The sequence below is a fragment of the Rhamphochromis sp. 'chilingali' genome (assembly GCF_963969265.1).
Source record: "Rhamphochromis sp. 'chilingali' genome assembly, chromosome: 8".
NCBI classification, from domain to species: domain Eukaryota; kingdom Metazoa; phylum Chordata; class Actinopteri; order Cichliformes; family Cichlidae; genus Rhamphochromis; species Rhamphochromis sp. 'chilingali'.
Window position 1 is genome coordinate 16,998,174 of NC_137935.1, and position 24,355 is coordinate 17,022,528.

The 24,355-nt window shown below is 39.4% G+C and overlaps 1 protein-coding gene across 4 annotated transcripts in view; it reads left to right on the forward strand.

Moving 5' to 3' along the window:
• The window catches only part of LOC308401272 (syntaxin-1A-like), an 83,108-nt gene extending 63,284 nt beyond the window's left edge, over positions 1-19,824 (forward strand). Inside the window, exons 5-11 of one of the 4 annotated variants that reach the window (XR_013972503.1) lie at positions 597-670; positions 1,214-1,322; positions 11,444-11,517; positions 11,611-11,745; positions 13,085-13,127; positions 13,512-13,622; positions 15,527-19,824. Coding sequence is in view for 3 of the 4 variants with exons in the window: in XM_080889421.1 (XP_080745547.1) it covers positions 597-670; positions 1,214-1,322; positions 11,444-11,517; positions 11,611-11,745; positions 13,512-13,622; positions 15,527-15,604 (581 nt within the window). In the remaining variant the exon portion in view is untranslated. Of the gene's footprint in view, positions 1-596; positions 671-1,213; positions 1,323-11,443; positions 11,518-11,610; positions 11,746-13,084; positions 13,128-13,511; positions 13,962-15,526 lie in introns of those variants that run through there. The other 3 variants (XM_080889421.1, XM_080889420.1, XM_080889422.1) reach the window with 3 other exon arrangements.
• Positions 19,825-24,355: the final 4,531 nt, after the last annotated feature.

Here is a 24,355-nt window from a genome sequence, read left to right on the forward strand (position 1 = left end):
TTTCACTCCCAGCTTCACAAGCATTGACCGAATGCGGTAAAAAATTCACAGCCTCCAGAGTGTTATTGATTATGATTTGACCTCCTAGCCTTTCCTCTTGTAACAGTTCATCCTTTCCCTTGTCCACCTTGTAACACGGTATCTCAAAAACAAATAGCTGGATTTCTAATAAATTTGGATGTGTATGTTTGTGGTCTCCAGATATTGAATTCTTGTATTTTTAATAACCTCTGGACCGTTCTTCTTGCTCTAGCCTCAGGACAAAATGCCAGATCTGCACACAAAATGAACTGCCGTTCCTCATAATCTATTTAGCAGAGTACCATGAGGATTTGCGAGCACAGTTCTGCTCTCGTGGTTACAGTTCATTTTTGATTTTTATTAACCTCCTCGTCTTTCCTCTGGTATCATCAACGGATTCGTACCCTTATTTTCACTACTACTGAACAGCTAAATCATTGGTATCTTTGTTAATTCATCTAATCTGTACGTTGTGTATGATTTAATTAATCTCTACAGGCAGACAGCATTGGAGGCTTTATTCAAAGAGAGCAGCTGTCTGTTGATCAAATGTGTACTTTTGTGCATTTGCCCAGGTATCCAACAAACCATTGAGCAAGAGGAGGGGCAGAACAGGTCATCGGCCGACCTGAGGATACGTAAAACACAGGTACAGTTCAGGGAAGCAGAAGAATCACAGCTGTGCTCCAGTTGCATCTTACTGCATGACGGTGAGCCATATTTGAGTACTTTAGTTAACACCCTCCCCACTCTGTGAGGACATCGCTGGATTTCTCTCAGACAATCAGCAAAGATGAGACAACTTCACAGATGATGACATCATGGCATTCAAACCCCCAACTCTAACCGTAATCACAAATAAAACTCACATGTGAGAGGTTACCTCCTCCCATTACAATGTGGATTAATGGTGTCTATCAAACAGCACATGAAAATATCAAGTGTTTCTGTTAGTATTCATAGTATAGTATTATACTCACTGCTTTGAGTATACTTGTTGGGCCTATTTGTCCTATTTCCATTCTGAACACGCTACATTTGCATATAATTAGTGTGTAATATGCAGTTGGTACACTGCTACACTCCTGTTCACGTAGCATTGACTTTATTCTTACTTCTCTTATTTACTGTCTGGCGCCAGCATCAGTCGGACTCAGGTGAAGTGGTTTGTTGTTTCTCCTTGTCTCTGCAGCACTCCACACTGTCCCGTAAATTTGTCGAGGTGATGTCAGAATACAACACCACTCAGTCGGACTACAGGGAGCGCTGCAAGGGACGCATTCAGAGACAGCTGGAGATTAGTGAGTAGACCCAGGAGACTAAAGCCACCGCCACCCCTCAAACTGTGACTGTACCTGTGTGAACACTGCACAGATTCAGAACATCTACATCTATTTTCATAGCCCAGATAAAAACATCTTAATTGTTGTTCTAATTTGTATTTTCTATCTGGTTTGTCTGATCCCACCTAGAACACACCCTCTTATCGTACAGTATAACATCTAACTCTTGTGTAGGTGTGCTGTTGCTACACTGTGAACAAAATGGTCAGCTTTAGTCATCTCTGTCATAATCACTTTTCCCACATTTCCTAGCATGTGTTTTATCCTCAGGCCAAGCATCGTCCTCTTCATATCTGTCCTCCCTCTTATTGCTCAGATGTTGAATTCATGTTAATTAGGCTAAAAATGAGATCTGCATCCTTTTTTTCCTGAACTGTTTATCCAGCGTAGGGGAGATGGAGCTTATCCCTGCTGGCACTGGGGCCTAAAGCAACATTCATGCCTACATTCACACCTACATCAATATACAATAACCAATTAACCTAACATGCATTTTTTTGGACTATGGGAAGAAGCCAGAGAAGCCTTGGAGGACCCACACAGGCACAGAGAGGGTCTCAGTTGGCGGTGACGCACTCCTCCTTCTTATTCTTCCTTCAGCTGCTCCCTTTTTGGGGTCACCACAGCAGATAATGTGCCTTAGGCCATGTCCACACTAAAACGTTTTCGTTTGAAAATGCATATTTTTCTCTCCGTTTTGGCCTTCCATCCACACTGAGACGGCGTTTTGGTCAAGGAAAACGGAGCTTTTTGAAAACGTTCTCCAAAGCGGATACATTTGAAAACGCCGCTTTCGCGACGCAGTGTGTACAGCGAACCAGGAGCCTTTTCGAAAACGATGACACATTTTAGTCATGTGATGTAGTCATGTGACCAATTAAACTAAGATAGCGGAGGGCATTGCACATCAGTTGTTATGTTTGCTCTCAATTTTGACAGCCCTATTAAAGACTAATATTAGTTTGTACATGTAGATAGCTTTTCTTCAAATTCTTTAACTCTCACTCGCTTTTCCAACGTTGTACTTTTGTGTTACTCGCAGCAACAACTCCACCTCATTGTTAGTCCATTTAAAAAATTCGCTGCTTTTCCTCAACATCTTGTGCTTCACGCATGCGCAGTACTGGAACGTAAGTGTTTTTGGCCATTGTGGACGCACAACTCTGTGAAAATGAATGAAAACAATAGTGTGGATGCGGAACGTCATTCTATTCCTGGTATCCTTTGCCACACCAACAGTCTGCATGACCTCCTTCACTACATCTGTGAACTTTCTCTGTGGTCATCTTCTTCTCCTCCTGCTTAACAGCTCAGCATCAGTTGCCCCGTGCATCCACCATCTCTTCTCTGACCATGTCCAAACCATCTCAACCTTGTGTCTTTAAATATGTCTCAACAATTGTTAACCTGAGTTATCCCTCTCATGCACTCATTTCTAATTATCTGGCCACTGCCAGTGAAAATCTTAGCATCTTTAGGTCTGTTACCTCCAGCCAGACCTGTGTTTTTATCAGCGCCACCATCTATAAAACATCGATCATAGCAGGTGTCACCATCTTGCACACACTGTTACTGTTGCTGTTATCTTTCTGTCACAAATCACTCCTGACACTCGCCTCCACACACTCCACCCTTCCTCTACCATCCAGCTGTGCTACTGTACCCATTTTCTGCCACTGTGTGCAGACTTGAGGTGTATTCACCATTTTTGAAAGAGCTTTAGTATTTCTGCACACTGTTTACCACACACTATGACCCCTCAAACCTCAATTGATTGACTTGATCAAATTCAATCAGAGAAACTTGTGTAGCGAGAAGCGTTGTAATTCTAGGCGCAGGTTCTTTTGACATTTTCTGTTTTCAAGGTTTCTGCTTTTTAAAAAAAAAAATTCCGGCAGGAGGAAAACTTCATCATCGCAACATCTCGCAGCTGCTCCAACAGCTTCCAGCACATCGTTATTCATAGAACATTCGCTCAGCTGGGCTGACATTCAAATTTAATTTATAAATATATTCAGTTTATTCACTCTCAAAGTCGCATTTGAATGTCTTCAGCTTAAACTTGAACACACACACGCACACATAAAACAATACAAATTGGAGAGTGTGTCCAACCATTATCATCCCACAGAATCATCAGTAACACTTGTGGAGAAAAGACTACAAAATGCAGTCTTTTCTTAATTTTGTTTAGAGAGAAATTTCAGTTTCCCACACCCATATTTTATTTTGAATTGTTTTGTGTAGTGTACCAAAACAACCACCCTCACACTGAAACCACTTTCCAAAACACATAGATCACCAACACCCACACCCATATGCATGCACATGCCAGGTTGCTGCAGCTCAGATCTGAGCTCATCTCACTCGTGACACGCTGTATGTGTAATGTTATTTGACAGGTATTAGCTGTAGGCGCTGGGCTCCTGGACCAGGCACCTCGCATGGCCTCTGACACAGCATCCTGGCAGACCGCACTGTGCCAGCTGCCCCTAACAATCATGATAGAGTCACCTTTATAAAAACACACATGCACACGAGCATCCAGAGACAGTGACTCATGTAATAGCAAGAGCAGAGGAGAGCAAGGGCAGTTATGTTGCACGGCGCTTGGTATAGATGTCATTTCCTCTGGCCATCTGTCAGTTTAGATGGACACATGCAACCAGTCTGTATGCATGAGCTCCACCCAATATATGTAGACTACAACAACAACAACCGTGCGCAAAAAAGAACAACGCAAATCCACTAGTGAAGTTAAACACACGCATGTGACTCACTTTTTCCTTGAGCTCATCTAGATCCATTTGGATTTGATTTGTCAGCTGGTGGAGTCACAGGAGGCCTTAGTTGATCTCACCTGTCGTCAAGGAAGGGATTAGTTAGAGAGAGAGAGCACAGAGATGGAAAGAAAGATCGGGAAATCATCAGTATGAAATAAAGACGGACTTGGAGTTTAGGGATTTAAGAATGAGAAGAAGTCCATAATAGTTGAATCTAACACTGTTTAAATCATTTAGGGTCATGTAGCAAGTGGCCTTTTTCTGTTGTGCCTGCACCTTTGACATGTGTATGTGTGCACGTCTGTGAATCAATGAGAGTGTGTCACACAGAGGGAAACAGTCTGCTCTGTCAGACCGAGTATTGATGTTCCCTCTGCTGCTCATCCCCTTTCCTGTTCACTCCTACTCAACCCCGCTGGGTACATGCATGAAAAAGAAAACAGGAAAGGTACACTGTCATGTAAACACGTTGTTGTCCAGACAACATTTTTGCCCCTGATCAACAGTGACTCTAAAAAAGTCTTTCTTGAAGCAAAGCTTCAAGAAAGCTGCTATTAGTAACGGTGCCGAGAAGTTATTTCGGGTAATTGAGAACAACTTTCTTGCTTTAAAACAAGGTTCATAACTTCTTGTCGTCCTTATGTTCTTCTTTCCTATGTCTTTTACAAATGAGCAAAATTGGTAGTATTGGTGGTGTTTAGTGTTTCTGGCTCGTCCCGCAAAAACGCCTGTCATGTCAAGTTATGTGAAGGCTACAATAAACCCATAAAACAATACATTTACTTATGTGTATCTTTGCCTCAAGTGTTAGATTTATCTGCGACAACAGCCGTGAACCTCAGCTGTGCACTCATGTCAGTGCATGAAAACACTTATCATCTCCTTTAACTGCCGTCTTTGGTGTTTCCTCCACAGATTTGTTGTCAGAATTTTTTTGAGTACCTTATAATGTCCTAAATAAAGTCCTAAATAGATCTAGATGCATCATTTCTAATAAAAATGCATTTCTATTCTTCTGGAATTTTATCTCTATCAATAAAATTTGGGCAACACCGCTGTGTGTTGTGGTGTTTAGCCCCATTGCCTCACAGCAAGACGTTTTTGAGTTATGCAACATTTCTGTGTGGAGTTTGCATTGTCTCCCCATGACTTTTACTTCAGGAACTCTTTGGGACTGTGTGAACACATGCATGTTAGATTGATTGGTGACTTTAAGTTGATCTTAGATGTGAATGGCTGTGTGTTTCTTGTTAGGCCTGTGGTACATGTCTAGGGTTTACCCCGCTGGGTTAGGCTCCAGGCCAACCGCAACCCTGAAATGGATAAGTGAAAGAAAATGAATGATTGATGAATACAATTTTTGGTTTTCAGACCTGAACTCAAACTGTTTTAATGTATCGGAGACACATTATTAAAACCATAAAACTGTATGCTATTTTCACTTAAATCATCGTCAAGCCTGTAGACTCCTGGTGGAGCATAGGGCTGCAACAACACCGCGCCAACGGACTCTGTTCTGGACCGTTCTCTTCAGCTGGGTCCACGTCATTCTGGGTCCACGGTCGCCTTTACTTCACTCTTTTCACTAGAAAAAGAGTAAGAATTAATTTGTTAGTGATTTTAAACCTTTAGGTTATCCAGTTTTATACTTTTAAGGTAGAGACAGGCTCTGTTTTTTGATTTTAGGATTCATGCTCAGCTAATACAGTATGTTTTCATATTCAAAAGCTGAATATTAGAGAAATATAAATCTTTACTATTTCTTGCAAGACAGCAAGTGAGTGCATTTTACAAATGCTGAACTAACCCATGGAATTTCAGCTAATCTTTTAAAGCACTTTGATATGAGTTTAATCCACTGTGTTTGCATTTTAGTTTACTATTGATTGAGAATGCATATTTTGATATGCTATTTTGCTTCCATTATTTTGCAGCAGTGAGCAGAGAGGCCAGGCCAGCAGGGTGGAGTGGATGTTGGTCACAGGCATTGCAGGGTCTCTTTGACATTTGATTGTTGTGTTTTATTTCTCAGTGGACGCTCTTTTAGCTTAGGAGGAGCGCGCTTGCAACGCCAGCGGAAAAGACAGAGATGTACGCCACATACCTGCCTCGGGAACAAAAGAGATCGATCTCCTTTACATGGGTGCAGATCGGCAAAATGTACTAGAAAATTACACTTCTTGTTCTTGTGCCTGGTTGTGCAATTTGCCGTTTCTCTCTGCTTCTGGAGGGTCTCGCTTGATTTGTGTTATATAACAATGGAAATGAAATAATGCTGGTACTGGTAGCAACATAGTATCAATGATTTAATAGCCCATAAACACCATGGGTGAAGTGAGACTTCTTGGCTTCATATTAGGCTTCTCAGGGTTTAGGTCTCCATGGTAACAGCTAAGAGCCTCCCTCAGAGACTGTCATGGCTTAAAACAAAAAACTATGAGGTGTGTGTGTGTGTGTGTGTGTGTGTGTGTGTGTGTGTGTGTGTGTAGGAAGTGAGATAAATAGTGTAGGGTAGTGTGCCTCAATTTTTTTTGTCTTCATGATTATGCATGACTCATTGTCACTCCTCTCTGACCCTCCTCAATGTTGTAGTTTTAGTCTGATGTTAGAGCGATTATTATCAGAGAGGACTGGAAACCAATCACAGCGATGTAGTGAATGTGGCCTCTCGCTCTTCTTTGTGCCTCGTTCTCATCCTCCCATTTGTCATGCTGCTAAAATGTTATTGCTCAACATGTCTCTTAAGCATGGTAATGAAACTGTGCAACCACTTACTCACAACTAAATGAAATTCATTGGTTTGATATGGATATGAAGTTTGAATTGCACATGATGCGCTCTGTGTATATAAAGAGAAGTGTGAATGGACACTGCCATGGATGCTTGCGTGCGGCTTCATCAAAATTCTGTTCGTGAAGGCAATCATCGGCTCTGACTCCCGACCATCATCAGTCACCATCACGCTACCTGCTCTGTCTCTGAGGCCCCACAGCAACCACCAGTCTTCATCACACGCATTCTCACACATGCTGATTAGATCATGAATCCAGATTTTGTTGCCTCTAAAATCCCCTCCCAGGGGTCCAGTGGTGAGAAAGAATGAGAAGAGTTCACAAAGCAAGCTGTGCAGGTCTGTTACTTTAAGCTACTGTGAATGAATTGAGTTGTGTTTTTTCTAATTATTTGAAATTTTAGGAGCTGGAGTTATTTGCCTTTTTCCAAGAATTTCAAGTTAATAAAATCATCGTTAAAAGCAAAGCACAAAGTGTCAAACTACTATCTCGCTACACTCTTTTTAATATCACACAGAAGAACTGGTCACACCATGTCAGGGTTACTATAAATTTCTTTGATCTACAAAACAATTTCCCCAAGGAGTTCCAGTTTCAATAATCTTGAGTTCAATTTGACTCATTTTATTTATATAGCACCAACAGCAGTCATCTCAACGTGTTTCATATTGTAAGGAAAAAACAAACCTTTCAATATTAGACAGAAAAGTCCAATAAACACCACCTCCAGACAGACAAATTCTCTTTTAATGGGAAGAGACCCCCTGCCATGGCCGGGGAGGGATCAGGGAGGGGCGACCATCTGCTGTGACTGCAGGGCTGAGGAGAAAGAGTAGAGAAAAGAAACTATAGAAGAGACACGTTAATGACCGGCATTAGTGGCATGTAAACACATCAGGAGTGAAAAGGGGCGAGTGGAGAAGAGCTCATTGCGTCATGGCAAGTCTGTCATTCCCTGCCTTTACCAGCACTGCTAAGGGATGCTGCAGGGTGACGTGATCCATCCTTAACTATAAGCTATGAGTCAAAAAGGAATTTTTTGAGCCTAATCTGGTTGCACAGGAGAGGGGCCTGATAGCCGCCTTCCATTACTTTTGCAAACTGTGGGAACCACAAGTCACAATCTAGCAGTCTGAGAGTTCTCTGCTGGGGTGATACGTTGTGATGGGGCCTGATTATTCAGGACCTTGTATCTGTGCAGAAGGCTTTTAAATTCAGTTCTGAGTTTAACAGGAAAGAGAAACAGTCTCTCTTTCTAGTCGCTATTAGTAGTTTTTCTGTTATGTTTTAGATTTAATAAAGTCTGTTCAGGTTCAGCTTTTAGAAAAACCTGATAAGAGGGAATTACTAAAGTAGAACCTTGAAGTATTAAATGCATTAACAAGTTTTTCAGCATCACTCTTCAGCGTTTCTACTTTTAGCCGTGCTGCACATTTTACTGCGACAGACTGAGGTCACTATGTGTTGTAACTCATCAGCACGCCCTAACGCTTATTGATAGGTTAAGTAATGCTTTGATGCTTTTTCTTATTATAAAATACTTTAAAATTCTTTAATTTACTTAAGTGCATTTCTTCTTGGAGTGACGTTATACTAGCAGAAAATATAAAACTATTAATGATGGGCTTAGACATTTATAGATATTTCCATTAATGACCAGCTGAATAAATGTACCTAATTAAGTAGTTGGTGAGTGCATATAGCAGCTAATTATTACAGTATGTAGCAGACTAATAAAAAGACAGAAATTCTCTCTAAACTAAACCAATTTGAAGCACATAGTTCTTGGATGGGCTGTACCTCATAGAGGGTCATAATATTTGTCACATAATTCCATTAAAAATACTCCAGAAGGCACCAGCAGCACACACACTGTCATGGGGTCCAGCTCAGTGCCACAAATTAGTGGAGGCGAAGTCTTGCCGACAGCTATTGCTGATAACGTTCTGTCAAAGCAATCATAACTCTATCCCTGAACAAAATAAAAGGGAAGAAATAAATCCCCTGGAGAGATGTTTGAAAGCAGAAATTCACTGTAGAGACCCAAACCATTTTTGTACCAGGCTGTGAGCATGTTAAGATTATCTCTGGAGTAGTTAAAAGGGTAAGCAGCCTCAAGTGGCCACTAGATGAACTGCAGGTTTTTGGCACTTCCAGTTGGCTTCTTTTGTCAGCCCCTGTGGTTGCTGTTTCAGTATACCCCAGGAGCAGAAATGAGCTAAATACATTTATTAAAGTGCTGTATTAGCACAGTGTAATTTGAAGGGCTCTTTTATGTTAATTTATATCAGTTGCTGACAACCTCCAGTCATTGAGAATTTCCCGACATGTTGGTAAGTGGCTGCCTGAGCTTGCTGTAGTTGACCTGTAGTATACGACACTACAGGTCAACTACAGGGGACCGCAACAACCTGTTGGCGTTCAAAGCAATCACAAGAATGTTTCTGGTGTAGTACTACAACCTCTTTGCGAGCAATTTCATTAAAGCACAAGTAACGTGCACATTTTTCTGTAGCAAACTGTGATTGCCAGGCGATCACCCACTGGTCTCTAGGCCTGTGACGCTGAGGCCATAGGAGAAATGTTATAGATGGCGTGCTTTTTAGATCTTTTTCTAGACAGACATTGTGATGTGGCGCAGTAGGGAAGGAACAGGCAGAATTAATGATTTCCCCATAATATCCCAGCATGCCACAGCAGTGAACCAGTATGAAGAAAATGGAATGCAGCCATCATGAAGGCACTTGTGCTGTCCCTGCTGCGAGTCAAAATATCTGCTTTGAAAATGTTCAAAATATATTTCTTAGTGTTTTAATTTAATTTGTTAATCTTAATCCATTTTGCCTATTGGGCAGTTTTGATGATTTAAAATCATTTTTACAACAATATTTCTGAACTTTTTCTCTAAATGGCTTTTTCTTGTACTTCTATTTAGTAAAAAAGCTCAGTGTTTCTCTCACCACTAGTTTTTTTTTAATAGACAGTGTTGTTAGAAAGCTTTTAGATTTCTTTGGCCTGCTATTTGTTTTTGTTTTTTTAACCGTAGCCAAGAGAAGTTAAACTAACTGCTCAGCTCTGTACATCGAGTTACTATTTGATGGGTCATCACGTGTGTCATCACAGGGAAGAAAGGGAAAGTCCTGTATTCACATGCAACCCCAAAGAGGATTTAAAATGTGCAAAGGAAAGATTGGAAATGATGCTGATAGTGTCTGACTATGACTTACAGTAACAGTGGGGCAGTAATGGAGCCCAAGTGGAGCAGCGCTGCATGCAAACTCAGCGCTCAAACGAGAGTATTAGTGTAGGTGTAGGGAAATGCTTGTAAAGTAGGGCAACTCTGTCGGGGAAAATAAAGATGGATGAGGAGCAAACTCATCAGCAGAAAGAAGCCATAAGAAATGCTGTCACACAGAAAGAGATGGGAGATTGAAAATATTAAAGCAAACTTAATAAACTGCTAAATAAGTAGGTGATAGTTCTCCGTCTTCCTCTGCTCCTCATGCTAAGAAAACTACACAAGCCTCATATTCAAATGAATACGAGCCGTGTTTACTCATGTTCTGCCTGTCTGACAGTTGAAGGGGAAATGTCAAAAGATGATCAGCGAGTATCAGATTCAATCTCAGCTACTACAAATGAGATGCAGACTGATATCTCTGACTCAGCTGCAGTCGCTGAGCTACCGTGTGTGATTTGTCAAAAGCGAAAAAAAATCTAACTTGTAGGTTTTAGAGTAGCCACAGATCCTCGTTCAAACGTTAATGACACGTGCTGATAGGATTAAAGAAGAGAGACCGTGAACGTTTTGCTTCAAAACACATCAACAAATGGATATACACAGAGCAAAAAACTGAACTGTTAGTTTCTCGAGGTATTTTACACCATTAATCATGTTCACATTAGTGTGGCTGGATCAGAAAAATGCAAAACTTCTGGCCTGCAAATGTCAGAGATGTGGGGTTAAGTGCAATGAGAAGTCCGATGGCTCACTCCTGTAGTTAAGCAATATTTTAACTGTAGGCCCATTAATGTTTGAATTGCAGGGTTTATGGCTTTCTGTCTGAACCTTAGCTTGGAGATAATTTGAGATGTCTAGTTAAATACTGACAGATGTATGAACACATATTTACCCTGCGACATTCAGATCAGTTTTTCTATTATTACATCTGTTTTTAACCCTTTTCCTGCCTGGCCAAATCTTTTACATATTACATCCATTGTTGCCGTTCCTGTACAGTGGAGACGGATGGAGAGAGGATGGAAAATAAGTATGTGTAAAAGATGAGCAAACAGCTTTTATTTTAATTAATCCTCAAATTGGCATATAGACCAGGAGGGGATGACTGTTATCGTCCAGGGCGTTATATTAGTGTTTTATTAATATGGTCTTCATTCTCTTTGGAAACCTTTTAAATGAAATATCGATGCACCTACAGTTATCCCTAAAAGTTTAAGCAAGCTGGCGGTCTTTTTTTGAAGTTTGTGCGCTTTGCCTTTTTAGCTGGAAGAAACACAACAAACGAGGAGCTGGAGAGCATGTTGGAAAGTGACAATCCAGCCATCTTCACCTCGGGGGTAAGTCTTACAAAAAACAAAAAAGCAAAACATAAAGAATGCAGCGGGGGCGCACCTGTCAGTCACTACTTCCTTAATTTTGTACCTTCTTAGATAATTATGGACAACATCACCCAGCAAGCAATGAATGAGATCGAGACGCGGCACAATGAGATTATCAAGCTGGAAAACAGTATCAGGGAGCTTCACGACATGTTCATGGACATGGCCATGCTGGTGGAAAGCCAGGTGAAAACACTGATCTCTCTCTCTCCCTTTCTGTTTCTACAGCTGTGTTGCTTGAGTCTCGGCCAAATGCATGCAAATGAAACAAACATGCAAATGCTCAATATGTTTATAACTGACAATCCATCTGCCAATTGATGCATAATGACTGGTTTCTACATGCAGAAAGGGCCATCTTGCCATTGCAGCGGTTCAGTAGCTCCCCGTGTTCATTAATAGTAAAATCATTAATCAGCTCAGCATGCTAGCATGCTGCTCCTGCCTATTAAAGCTCAAGGAACTACACGTCTTTCATTTTGCAGAACGGTTTTTAAGTGTATTAGTGTAATTGAGGGCTTGTCTATGCCAACACAGTTGGAAGGAGGTTATGTTTTCAGCTCCATCTGGGTGTCTGTTTGCAAACTATCTCAGTAAATTTAGACAGTTTTGGGGGAACAGATCATTTTTGGCTCAAAGATAAGTTGATTGGAGTTTGGTGATTATCTCCACGTGTGATTTCTGGCTTTGGACAGTTTTTTCTTTTTTTTTTCTTTTTTTTTTTTATAAATAATTCTCCTGCTGCGATCATTAGCTGGAAAATAAATCTGACATCTACAACTTTCAAGTTGGCAACTTAACAGAGTCACATTTTGTTAAAGCTTTTAATTATAAATAAACCTTAAATATTTCAGGCTTTAGCTTCATGCATTTAGAGCTGTTCAGGATTAGTCTTTTTATTATGTTGCAAAATTTGAATGCTGCACATTAGCCTCATGGAGTGAACAGTTCCCTAATTTTCTGATACATATTCGGGTTTTCTTTAAGTGTTGAGTTGCCTTTTGTCTCCGTAGCAAAGTGTGGAACTTAAGGGCTGCTGCGTGGGTGCGTGTGTGTGTGTGTGTGTGTGTGTGTGTGTGTGTGTGTGTGTGTGTGTGTGCGCGCGCGGCTTAACCCCCACAGAGATTGACTATTTCCTTCATCAGAAATAATCGGCCTGAATTGTACAGAATGGATTCTGAGTTAGAGAACACTTGAAAATATGAAAAATAAGAAAATATGTGAAATATTGAAGTAAATCGTTACATGAAACTGATTTTGGTTACACTGATGGCACAATGCAATAACATTTAGCGGGAAAACGTCTAATAATTCAGTGGAAATGGGTGTTTGTATGTGTGTGCTCTAAACAGCTCAATTAACTAACCCTTTATGCTCTCAGTGCCACATGATTTAAGATTAAACTGGAGTGTGATTGTTAAATCTACCCTTCTCAGCTTTGCTCTCTCTGTCTCCCACTCTCTTGGTTTTCGCCTCTGTTTTTTTCTTCACTACACAACACTGCCCCCACTCCAATGACTCTAAGCTATGGAGAACACAGAACGTTGTTCCCCTTCTAACACAGCAAGGTAATTTATCTCTAACTCGTGACTTTTCACCTGTGTGGACTTTGAATTGTCTTTGTTTTAGTGCATGCACAGAGAGCAGTCTGGGTCACTTTAGTAGCCATTTGATTTGTCAAGTGATTGTGGGTCAGTGCTAATGTGAAAAGTTATGATTTTCTATCTTGTTGATTAATGCTGTTTTAATCATGGTTTGTTACCAATACAATGGAAATGATAAGAGATATGATATCATAGTTATTTTGTGTTCTATGACATTCATGTAATGATAGCTTTCATTAGTCTAGTCAGGTTGCTTTGAAACATATTTATGAAATCTAAACATTGCTGGTACTACAGATTTCTTCTTACTATTACCTTAATGTGTCTCCATCTCTGATTCTTGTGCAGGGCAACCTCGTGAACAACATTGAGCACTGTGTTATGGAGGCCCAGGATTATGTGGAGCAGGGAAAGGACAACATCCCAAAATGCAAAAAGTTCAAAAAGACCAACAGACGGGTGACATAATTATTTCTTTTTCTCTTTTTTCTTCTCCTTCTTTCTTCTCTCTCCTACTCATTTATCTGTTATTCCTCCCCTGTCACTTGCCTCCATCTGTATCCGCTCCTCCTCCTCCTGCCTACATATCTGGCTTCCTCTTTATTCTTCTTGTCTGCATGTCCTCCACACCTCCTCTGTAACTAAATTCTTCTAGGGGGAAATGATAGACCGCATTGAGTACAATGTGGAGCACTCGGTAGACTATGTGGAGAGGGCGGTATCAGACACTAAGAAGGCTGTTAAATACCAGAGTAAAGCCCGGAGGGTGAGTTGCTTAAACGGAAAAACGTGCTGTCATGTGGAACGGTGGTAGTTAAAGTCGGAATCGGTGCTTGTGTATAGTGGAGTGGTTGCTGTGCATGCTCACCTGTCATGTATCTGTGTATGGACTGTGGTTATTGTGAGTGTATTTAAGTCTACAGCAATGACTTTCAGCCTCAGTAACTTTAGCATATACACTCACCGGACACTTTATTAGGTGCACTTTGCTAGTACTGAGCTGGAGCATCTTTTGACTTTAGAACTGCCTTAATTCTTCAGTTCTTCCTTTTATTGATTCAACACAGTTCTAAGAACATTCCTCAGAGATTTTAGTCCACAGCTGCTGCAGATTTGTCAGTTACACATCCATGATGCTGCAAAAATTAAAACCCAAAAATGCTCTATTAGATTGAGATCTGGTGAGTGTGGAGGACATTTGAGAACAGCCATGTTCAAAAAAACAGGTAGGGATGATTTGAGCTCTACGACATGGCATATAGCCCTGGAAAGGAAAGGAAAGTATATGGTCAACAGCAAGACTCAGATGGGCTGCAAAGTTTAAATCGTGACCATTTGATACTACGGTGTGCCAAGAAAATATCCTCCACACAATTATACCACCAGCCTAAACGTTTGATGTTCTGCTGCTGTAGCACATCATGTCGTGCCTCCAGAGATGCTCCTCTGCATACTTTAGTTGTAACAGTTGGTTATTTGAGTTACTGCTGCTCCCCTATCACGACCTTTAGCAGGTCATCTTGACCATGTCTAGATGACCTAAATGCCTAAAGGAATTTAGTTGCTGCCATATGATTGGCTAATTAGATATTTGAATAGGTGTACATAACAAACTGGCCGGTGAGTGCCTATAAGAATCTGACCTAAGAACAATTCAATTTGGTAAGAAAAATGATCTTCATATTTGTATTTAAGAGGAAATGGAATAAAAACACCCTGTATGTATTTTTAATTCAACCTTTACAACCAGAGTCACTTTTAACACATGAACACTATGTTCTGGTGGAGAGGCATGACAAGGAGCCACAACAGATGATAGTGATTTTAAATGTTTAGTGCATATACAGAAAATGCACAAACTGTCATCTTTGAATAGTTGTTTGCTAGTAAAGCAAGATGTATCATCTTACATCATGAACTCTGGAGGTTCACTATCTTTGGACAGGATTATGTGAAGCTGATTGTTCCCATAGTATATAAACGTTTGACAAATGCTTTTGAAAGGAATCATGGCAGTCTTCCTTCTTTTAAACAATCTGCAACACAATGGAGCAATTCTGCCACCTCTTGGTCAACGTCTAACCAGGTGCTCAACATTAGATAAATTGCACACATCCAATGACTCAGTGCAAGGGTCATCTACATGGTTATTTCCCCATTTATAATTAAAGACTGCAAACTTTCTTTCTTTCTTTCTTTCTTTCTTTCTTTCTTTCTTTCTTTCTTTCTTTCTTTCTTTCTTTCTTTCTTTCTTTCTTTCTTTCTTTCTGTCTTTCTGTCTCTCTCATGTTCCTCTCAATCCCCTGACTCATTATCTAACGCTGTGCTCTCCTTGTTCTCCCTCCCCATGGTCCCCCATCCAGAAGGTGATCCTGATAGGAGTTTGTGTTGCGATTTGTATCACCATCCTCATTATTTCGCTCGCAGTGGGACTCAGTTAGGAGCCTAAAAAAATCATCACATGGCAGACAGGACAGTCATTATGAGTGACATGAATGCCAAAAAAACACACACAACTGTTCATGTGTTAAATGTACTGTATGGTGGCCTCTGCAATGTGTGCAGTGAGCACTGCTTGTGAACTGGGAAGCAAGTCATTGCATTACTGGTCTGAGGTCTGTGCAGCAAGCTATGAACACTCAAATATAATCTGCATCAACTTTTATTCTTAATGTGTGCTTCAGCTCCAGGAACGGTTTGTGCTTGGCCTGTTTGAGTTGCAAAGCTTTGTCATGTGCATGTTTCTCTCTGTTGTCCCACAAACACAAATTGAAGATGATTGCATTATTACTAAAATGGTCATCAAAATAAGCTTACTACCAATTAGTTTTAACAATGATGTATTACTAAAGGTAAAACAAAATAGTTAAACATTTTGGGAAATCCACTTTTGAGTTAGGTTGGTCAAATATGTGCCTTAGAGATTTTATTGTTTCGCAGCCATAGTGACTTTATGGAGGAGTGATCAGGAATTACAGCAATCTCCAAAAATGTATTCTCCCTTCCAGGTTTTCATCTGTAGTGTTTATGCTTCCGTGCAATTTCTGCTTTTGGAAAAGTCTAACAAATATAAAACAATTGACTTGTGGTGATGTGTTAACAGCTGGGTGGATGTTTTCTTTTTTGTTTAGTTTTTTTTAATAATTGTGATTTTTTTTAATCATGATTTTTAAGATACTGCAACAATGTAGAGATTTTATTTCCTTCTCACCCGATACATCCACGATATATCGATGAATCTGAAATGACCAGGTAAATTAAATAAGCTATTAATAGTTTATGAGTGAAATTAGGATTTATAACACACAAACAAATGTAAGTTTATAGTTGCACATTTAAAAGTTTAGTCAGTTACTTTACAGAGCTTAAAATGAGGTAAAAAGAACCTCAGATGAATAACAACACATGACATATGTGTCATTATTTATTTTTTAAAAATCCAAAATGCAGAACCAGTGTGTGAAAGACTAAGTACATTCTTAATACTTTCAGAGGAATTAAAAGGGTAAGTAGCAGCCACGTGCTGCTAATCTAATGCATTTGATAGTGGAGAAGGGTTCTCGTTAAGGTCTATGCCTCAACGAGAACCATCCCTGTGTACTGCTCTGTCCCTCATCCTTCTCTGTTGTTGGGAACGAGTCTTGGGTCGCCAGGTTCTCTGTTAACGCTGTGCCTTTGACGTGTCCTTTCAGAGCGTCGGGGCACTTTTCTCCCTGAAGCTCAGAGATCAAGATATTTTCATTTCTCCGAAACAGGTCTTTGAGCAGAAGGATGACCAGTTTGAGGGCCTAGCACCGAAGGCGCTAACCCTAACCCCCCTAACCCTATAGCATATCAAACACCTCATGATGATTTGGGTTGTGCAACCACAGAAGCTGGGCACCTTACAGTCACTGACAATGATCCCAAGCATGGCAGCAAAACGACAACAGAATGGCTGAAAAAGAAAAGAATCAAGGTGTTTCAATGGCCAAGTTAAAGTCCAGACTTCAACTAGATTGAAATGCTCTGGTGGAATAGCTGTGCTTCATTAAATGCGCATAAATCTCAACAAGCTGAAGCAATGTTAAGAAGAGTAAGCCAAAAAAAAAAAAACATTAATATAAAATGCTGAGAAATATGTACAGAAAATGATTATTTCAAGTTATTGCTGTTGGAGTTGGTTCTACGAACTACTGAATCATGTTGTTTACTTAGCTTTTCACACACTGCTTCTGCACTTTGCCTTTTTTAAACAAATAATGTCACATGTTTTGGTTTATTGAGTAAATTAAAATTGAATGAACTAATTTAAGTCTTTCTTTGTGGAATTAGCATGTTCTCCCCATGTTTGTCTTTCCGGGTACTCCAGCTTCCTCTCACAGTCCAAAGACATGCAGTTAGTGGGGATAGGCTAATTGCCCATAGGTGGGAGTGCGAGTGTGAATGGTTGCCCTATATCTGTGTGTTAGACCTGCAACAGACTGGCAACCTGTCCAGGTTGTATCCTGCCGCTCGCCCTCAGGAAGCTGGGATATGCTTCAGCGCCCCCGCAACGCTGAGAAGGATAAGCAGTAGAGAATGGATGGATAATTTTAGTTTAGCTGTAATAACCAGATGATTTTGTTTATGTCCTGATATGTAAAACTTTAGAACTGCATGAGGGTGTCTCATAGAGAGAGATGATGTGTTTAATTGAACTTTTATTTTCTCCTTATTATACTGATGTGATGAGATGTATGTGACTCATAACTAAGGGCATATTTCCTTAAACGGTTTCTTTAAGAGTTGTTGGAAACTGTGCAAGTCCACAGGATTTATTTGCTGCACGCTGAACTTCTTCATTAGAGGGACCTTTGCTAAACACGTTTTAAAAGTGAAGTTTGTGTTTGGTGGATTTTTACTTTTTGATAAATTTGCAGTCTTGCTTGCATATTCTTGGATAACCACTAGATGGAGCCAAATCGATGCTTTTTATGTTGTGCATGTGATGGCTTTAACCACAGAGATGATTTCTGTTTGTGGCATGTGTATATGACAGATGGTATGAGCAAAATGCAGGATTTAAAGATTTCTTTTAAAAGAAGATGTAGAAATAATGTAACATTTTGGTCACACTCCAGCATTATTAGAATGAATTAAATTGCATTTTTTCCCAGCTCGGTTCTTTTACATTTGTTGTAAACTGCATTTTGTTCAAATTATTATTAACTCTGTTCAAGTAAAGCACAAACAGTATAACTAACATGTTTTCTCTGCTCCCCATTTGCTGCTTTGGATGTTTTTTTTTTCTTTTATTTGTTAATACCATTCAGAAGAAAATTATGATTATTATATGCTGTATCATTCTGGGAGTCGTCATTGCTTCCATTGTTGGGGGAACACTGGGCTAAACCTCAGCCACGATCACACTAAAAAAAACACACAAAGTCACACGACAGAGCTAAAAGCAGAATAACACACATTTCCAATTTCCTGTTTTAACAAATGCAATCTATTACGTGTTCAGCAAAAGATACGTTACATAATGTACAATAAATTTTACACACAGTGTACAGGGCCAGAGGTGTTTTGTTTTTGTTTCGCATGAGTTGCTATTTTGTAAATGTGTGGTGCTGCAAACTGTTTATCAGAGTGTCGAGTGTTGTCAACGATATGATGTTTCTTGAATGAAAAAGTTACTAAATGAAATGTAACGCTATACTAAAACATTCCAACTTCCAAGTATGACACTGATTCAGATGTGTCTTTTTTTTGTGTTGTACAGGCAAAGTGACAGGTAACTCATCGGTTATGTTTTCAGAGCTATGTTATCTGTAGACCTCTGTTCATTTGCACATGTATTTATCTTTTTTGTAGTCTTCTTACTTTCTCTCTCTGATGTCTTCTACCTCCCTCTTAAAAGCCCTGCATGGTTTAGTTCACTGTAAAGTGGTGTTTTGTACTCTGTTGCAAAAGGGAATACATCAAAAAGAACATAGCTACGCTGATGTTGGGTATTTTGCTCGTATATTTAACACACTGCCAAACTTTTTTTCTAATTGCACATCTCTTGTAGTTGACAGAAGCAACGCTACTGTACTTAATTTCATCTGGCCTTACCGGTTGTGCAGCATTTTTGACCGTTGCTCCAGTGTTGAGTGTGATTGAGTGCATGCATGCATATATAAGATTTGAAAGGATATTTGCAAGTTCCTTGGTAGCTACATGTCTGAACATGTTGTATGTGAGTCGTTGGATGAAAACATGAGTGCTTGTTGGTAGCCAAATGTGTCTTTGTTTTCTAAAGTAATATAAAGCTCTCTAACACTGCCAGTATATTTAAATAAGCTGTTAAAGTGGAGTCTAGTCTGGTTGGATTAATGAAGTGACAAACCTTTTGTTTATTTCTGCCGTTTCTGTAAACCCCAAGGTTTAAACAGTGCATATTATCCTGTCAAGCTACTTCTACTGTATGTTTATTTCCATTGATGAACTCACTGAGTCAATGAATGCATCAGCATGAACCCAAAGTAGCCCTGTTAAAAGACTCATATCATTTTTGGGGGGAAACATCAGACAGCACAGACTGCAACCATGTTACCATGTTGCCTACTCAACTTGTTGCCTTTGTGTTGTATTGTAATGACATGGGTTTATTTGTTTAATGAGTCTTGTTTTTTTCTTTTTTTAAGTAAAGTTTGTCCCAAAAAATTACACTGAGTTTGTAGTTTGCCTTGCACACATGATTCCACAGGGGAATAATATATCCAGAAGTCCAATACCAGTGAAAACGTGAATGGTGAGTCCTTGAAGTTGATGTGTTGGTAGCAAGTTATTTAAGCACCAGAATGTCCACAAACATGATTGCAAAATTGGAGAGGGACGTCAAATATTCAGCCTTCCTCCAGCCCAGTCCCAAACTGCTCTCCTTCACTGGTCTGGACGGGCTGTCTTGTCAAGATGAACTGACTATGATGTCACTTTTTCTAGACAGGATTCTGATTTTGAGGAGTTCAGTCATAATCCTGCAGTTGGTCGCTTTGCACCATTGACTCTTCAGTCAAGCACATACACAACGTTTGAACCTGAATGCACAAAGCAGGATTATTGGTGCACCAACACATCATTAGTAGCAAAAACCAAACCTGTCCTTAGCTTTCTATCAGCAGCAGAAGTGCAGTAACCTGAAAGCTGGGGCAGAGCGGGACTTGTGGGTAGCCATAATACCGCTTTCAGCAATTTCTCGTTTTCTGCGGCATGGGAAAAATGCAAAATAAAGATTAAAATGACAAAGATCTGTTTAGACCCAAAGAGCTTGGAAAAAAAATGACTGGACTAAGTTTCTTGAAGATGTTTCACTGTGACAATCCACATAATTAATACTGGCTTAGTGACCCTCTCAAGGTACCCAAGTAGGGCTTAACAACTGGGACAGTCTACCATTTGATTTTAGAACTGAAAGGTTTAGCCCATGAAACATCTTCACAAAATCTAAAGTGCAGTCGCTTTCTTTCCAAACTTCTTAGACTACCTGCATTACAGAACCTGCACAGACCTGTTTACACGTTTCACTGCCTCTGATGTGATCTGCGACACATCTGAATATGGATATGCTTCCACTTCATAGAAAACACACCTTCACTTCTAAAAGAAAGGTCAGGCAGCAGCACTCTGTGTCTAGGTTTAGCTTGCTGAATGGACAAGCCGAAACTGAAATGGCAACACTTGGGTAGCTTCATATGAGTTCTTCCAGGTTTATGCGCAGATGTATGTTTAAAGGAAGCCCAGAGGACCACATCTGATGGCAAAACTGCATCACTGCTGCTGGTCACATTTCCCTAAATAAAGTTGAAAATTGTAGCAGTCTTCTTTTATTAGAACTAACAACTTCAAGAACTCAAAAGGAACAGGCATTTATCTAGATGGTGCAGAAAAGTAACATTAACAACAAAGCCAACATTACCATCCACAAACAGCCAACTATATTATGTGTCCAGTGCTCACTTCCATCTTTTAACCTATAGCTTGTACTGTATTGTATCTATTTTTCCCTTATCCAGTATAGTGAGACGATGCCCCACACATTTATTGGCAATATTTGTTAAATAAATCAACACTTCTCTGGCATGTGACTGTTTATCCATTTGAACTGAAAGCAGGGAAGGTTGTCATGATGCATCTTGGTAACTTTTCAGCATATTATATTCTACTCAACAGGGGAAATTGCACAGCCTTAAAATCTGCTAAGGCAGTGATTTTGTCAAAATATGATGGAAAATTTGGGAAAGAAAAGGGATGTCTGCCCAATGAAACACTGGGAAGCTACCTGAGTAAAGTTAGTGGAGTTCTTTCAGTTTCACAAGTGGAAAGTATGACATATAGTCACACAATAAATAAGAAGAAGCGAGAATGAGTGCAAGAAGGCAGAAAAGACCATATGAAGAAACTTCAGCTTCCTTTTGTTTTTATTGTATTTCTTAACTTTACACTGAAGATTTGAAAATTGCAGTAGTATTTGTTCTTCACATGCTAACTGTCAAACCTGCAAAGTTTTTGCGTGTTTGCTTTAAGCTGAATAAATCCATATTTCAGACAACTCAGCATTAGCAACATGTCGCATGTTATCCTTCACGTCCTACGCCCTGGTTTAAATTTATTTGGATCTGGTTACCCTGCACTCAAATCTACATTTAAACTTCTCATACAGAATTAAGAGTGTAATTCCTCTTACTTCCTAATGGCACTTGTTCCAGTTTGAACTTGTTGTTTTTGTAGACATGAACTTCCGACCTACTTCCCTCTTCTAGGCGCAGGCTCTGTCCTTTTGGCACCTAACCTTATATTAGCTCACTGGACTCTGCAATTTCCCGTTTTGTCACATTTAAATCAGATGACAATTACTTCCTCTGTAGTCTTGTGCCTGTTGTGATAATCAAATATGTGAAGTGATTGAGTTTTTATTTAACAGATTTAACACAGAGAAACAGTACCAGACATTCACTATCATCAGTTAACATAATGTCTGTATGTGGCTGTGGTTGCTCTAATTTACAAGTTAAATGTAATTGTCACTGTCATCTCAATTACTCATTACACCAACTTACCATCATCTGCTTGTATTTTACCTCACATGAGTTGGTTTACATCAGTTACAACATTGTATTGTATTGTATGTCGTTTCATGACATAGTGCTGCACTGCCTGGTACACACAGAACAAGACTGGAAGGACCTGCAGAGGGTGGACAAAGCTGCTAAGGGTGTCATCAGAATCACAGTGCATATGACCAAGATATGACAGAGATATACACTGTGACTGGCACAAGAAGACCAGCTGAATAATAAGGAAAATAACCCACTCTGAACACTACCTTTTATCCCTCTCCACTTTACCTTTTAGACTGATTTTATTACACCCTGCTACTGCTATTCTTACATTTTTTATTTATACTTTTACTATTCTGCATAGAATTGAAGAGCTGCTAAAGAGACTGCCGTTACCATTAAAATTTAAGAACTTAAAGTTCAGTTTTGAAAATGTAAATTAAATGGATAAAACTTTACAGTCAGTTTGAACATTCAGATATTTTACACTGCATACCACTAAAAGTATGCACTTTTTTTTTTCTTAGATTCCAAATGAATACTTTGAGTTATTCTTAATTCTATTCTTCTTTAAACCTTAAATTGAGCAAAAGTCTTGTGCGACCCATAATTCCTCTAAATGTTGCATGAGAGAGACCAGAGTTTCACCTACTTTTTCTTTTAGTATTTGAAGGCATTTCAAAGTTGTACACTTAATGTTACAGAGTTTCAGGTTTGTGGATTTCCTTTCAATTTTTTTTTTTTTTTTTTTTTTTTACCAAGAAAGCTACTTCCTATTTGCAAAACTACTTTCACACCATCAGGGTCATCTTCCTGTAAAGAAAGAGATGCACCGAGATGCAGGAAATCATCAGTGAAAACGTTTGCACTACTAGCTTCTGGTTTGAGTGAAACAAGCAAACCATGCTTTTCATGCAGCATTTCATCACTTGAAACCACGAAATTCTCAATAAATGAATAAAATTTTTAGCTAAAGAGAACTGATAAATGGTTAAAACAGGCTCATGAATATAGCTGTTATATGGACTGCTAACTAAACATTTTAGATGCATGTCTGAAATATAAACCCACTACCAACTGATTAAAGATTTAGGCAGTTTGCTACAAAGGTAGGCTGCATGCACTGAGCGTAAGAGATAAAACAGTGCAGGTGTTTATAAGGTGGTGCTGAAGGGAATTATTTTTAACCCATCTAACAGGGTTTTGAGGGTGGGGGCTACATCAGATGGCCAAGGTTGAAAACCACCATCATACAGGATGTGGCCAAAACACTGCACAACTTTTAAAGGCACGAGCTCACGCTTTCTTTCCACCCAGTTAAGGATCTTTTGACCTATCTGTTGTCAGCTAGCCAATCATAAAAGTAAAGACATGCTCATCCCCAGATGAAGCATCTAATGATTTCTTTGAATGTGAATGTGTTAATATGTCAGTAACTGTACTATACTAAGATGTTTTAAAATGCTCATTCCCACAGTCAAAAATGCTGCAGCCTGCTTAAAAAACTGAAAATCCCACTGGGCCCTCACAATCTTAAATCTTCACTCTAATTAAAATACAAAATAAAGTGATGTATTTCCTTAAAACTCTATTCAAAAAACATAAATAACAAGGGCTGTCAGGTATAAATTACTAAAGCTTTCTAGTCTATACAATGTGTTTAAATCAATGTATAACTCATCTGCCACTGGATCTTCAATAGAAAAACAGTAAATTTAGGTCACAGTAATTAGTAATATCACAAGCTAACCACCTCCTATTGGCAATTTTATTAAAACTTTTACATAAATAATTACATTTCTATAAATATGTAACTTTATATACTTGTAATTTCTATTATTGTAGCCCACCTGTAGATTAAAGATAATTAATGTGCAGTAATAAAAATCTGAGTTACTAACAAAATGCTTGTATTAAGCATAATTATATGTTGGACCAGTGGTCATAGACCCACATGATTCAATTCAATTAAATTTTATTTATATACCACCAAATCACAACAACAGTCTCCTCAAGGCGCTTTATATTGTAAGTTACACCCTACAATAATACAGAGAAAAACCCAACAATCATATGACCCCCTATGAGCAAGCACTTTGGTGACAGTGGGAAGGAAAAACTCCCTTT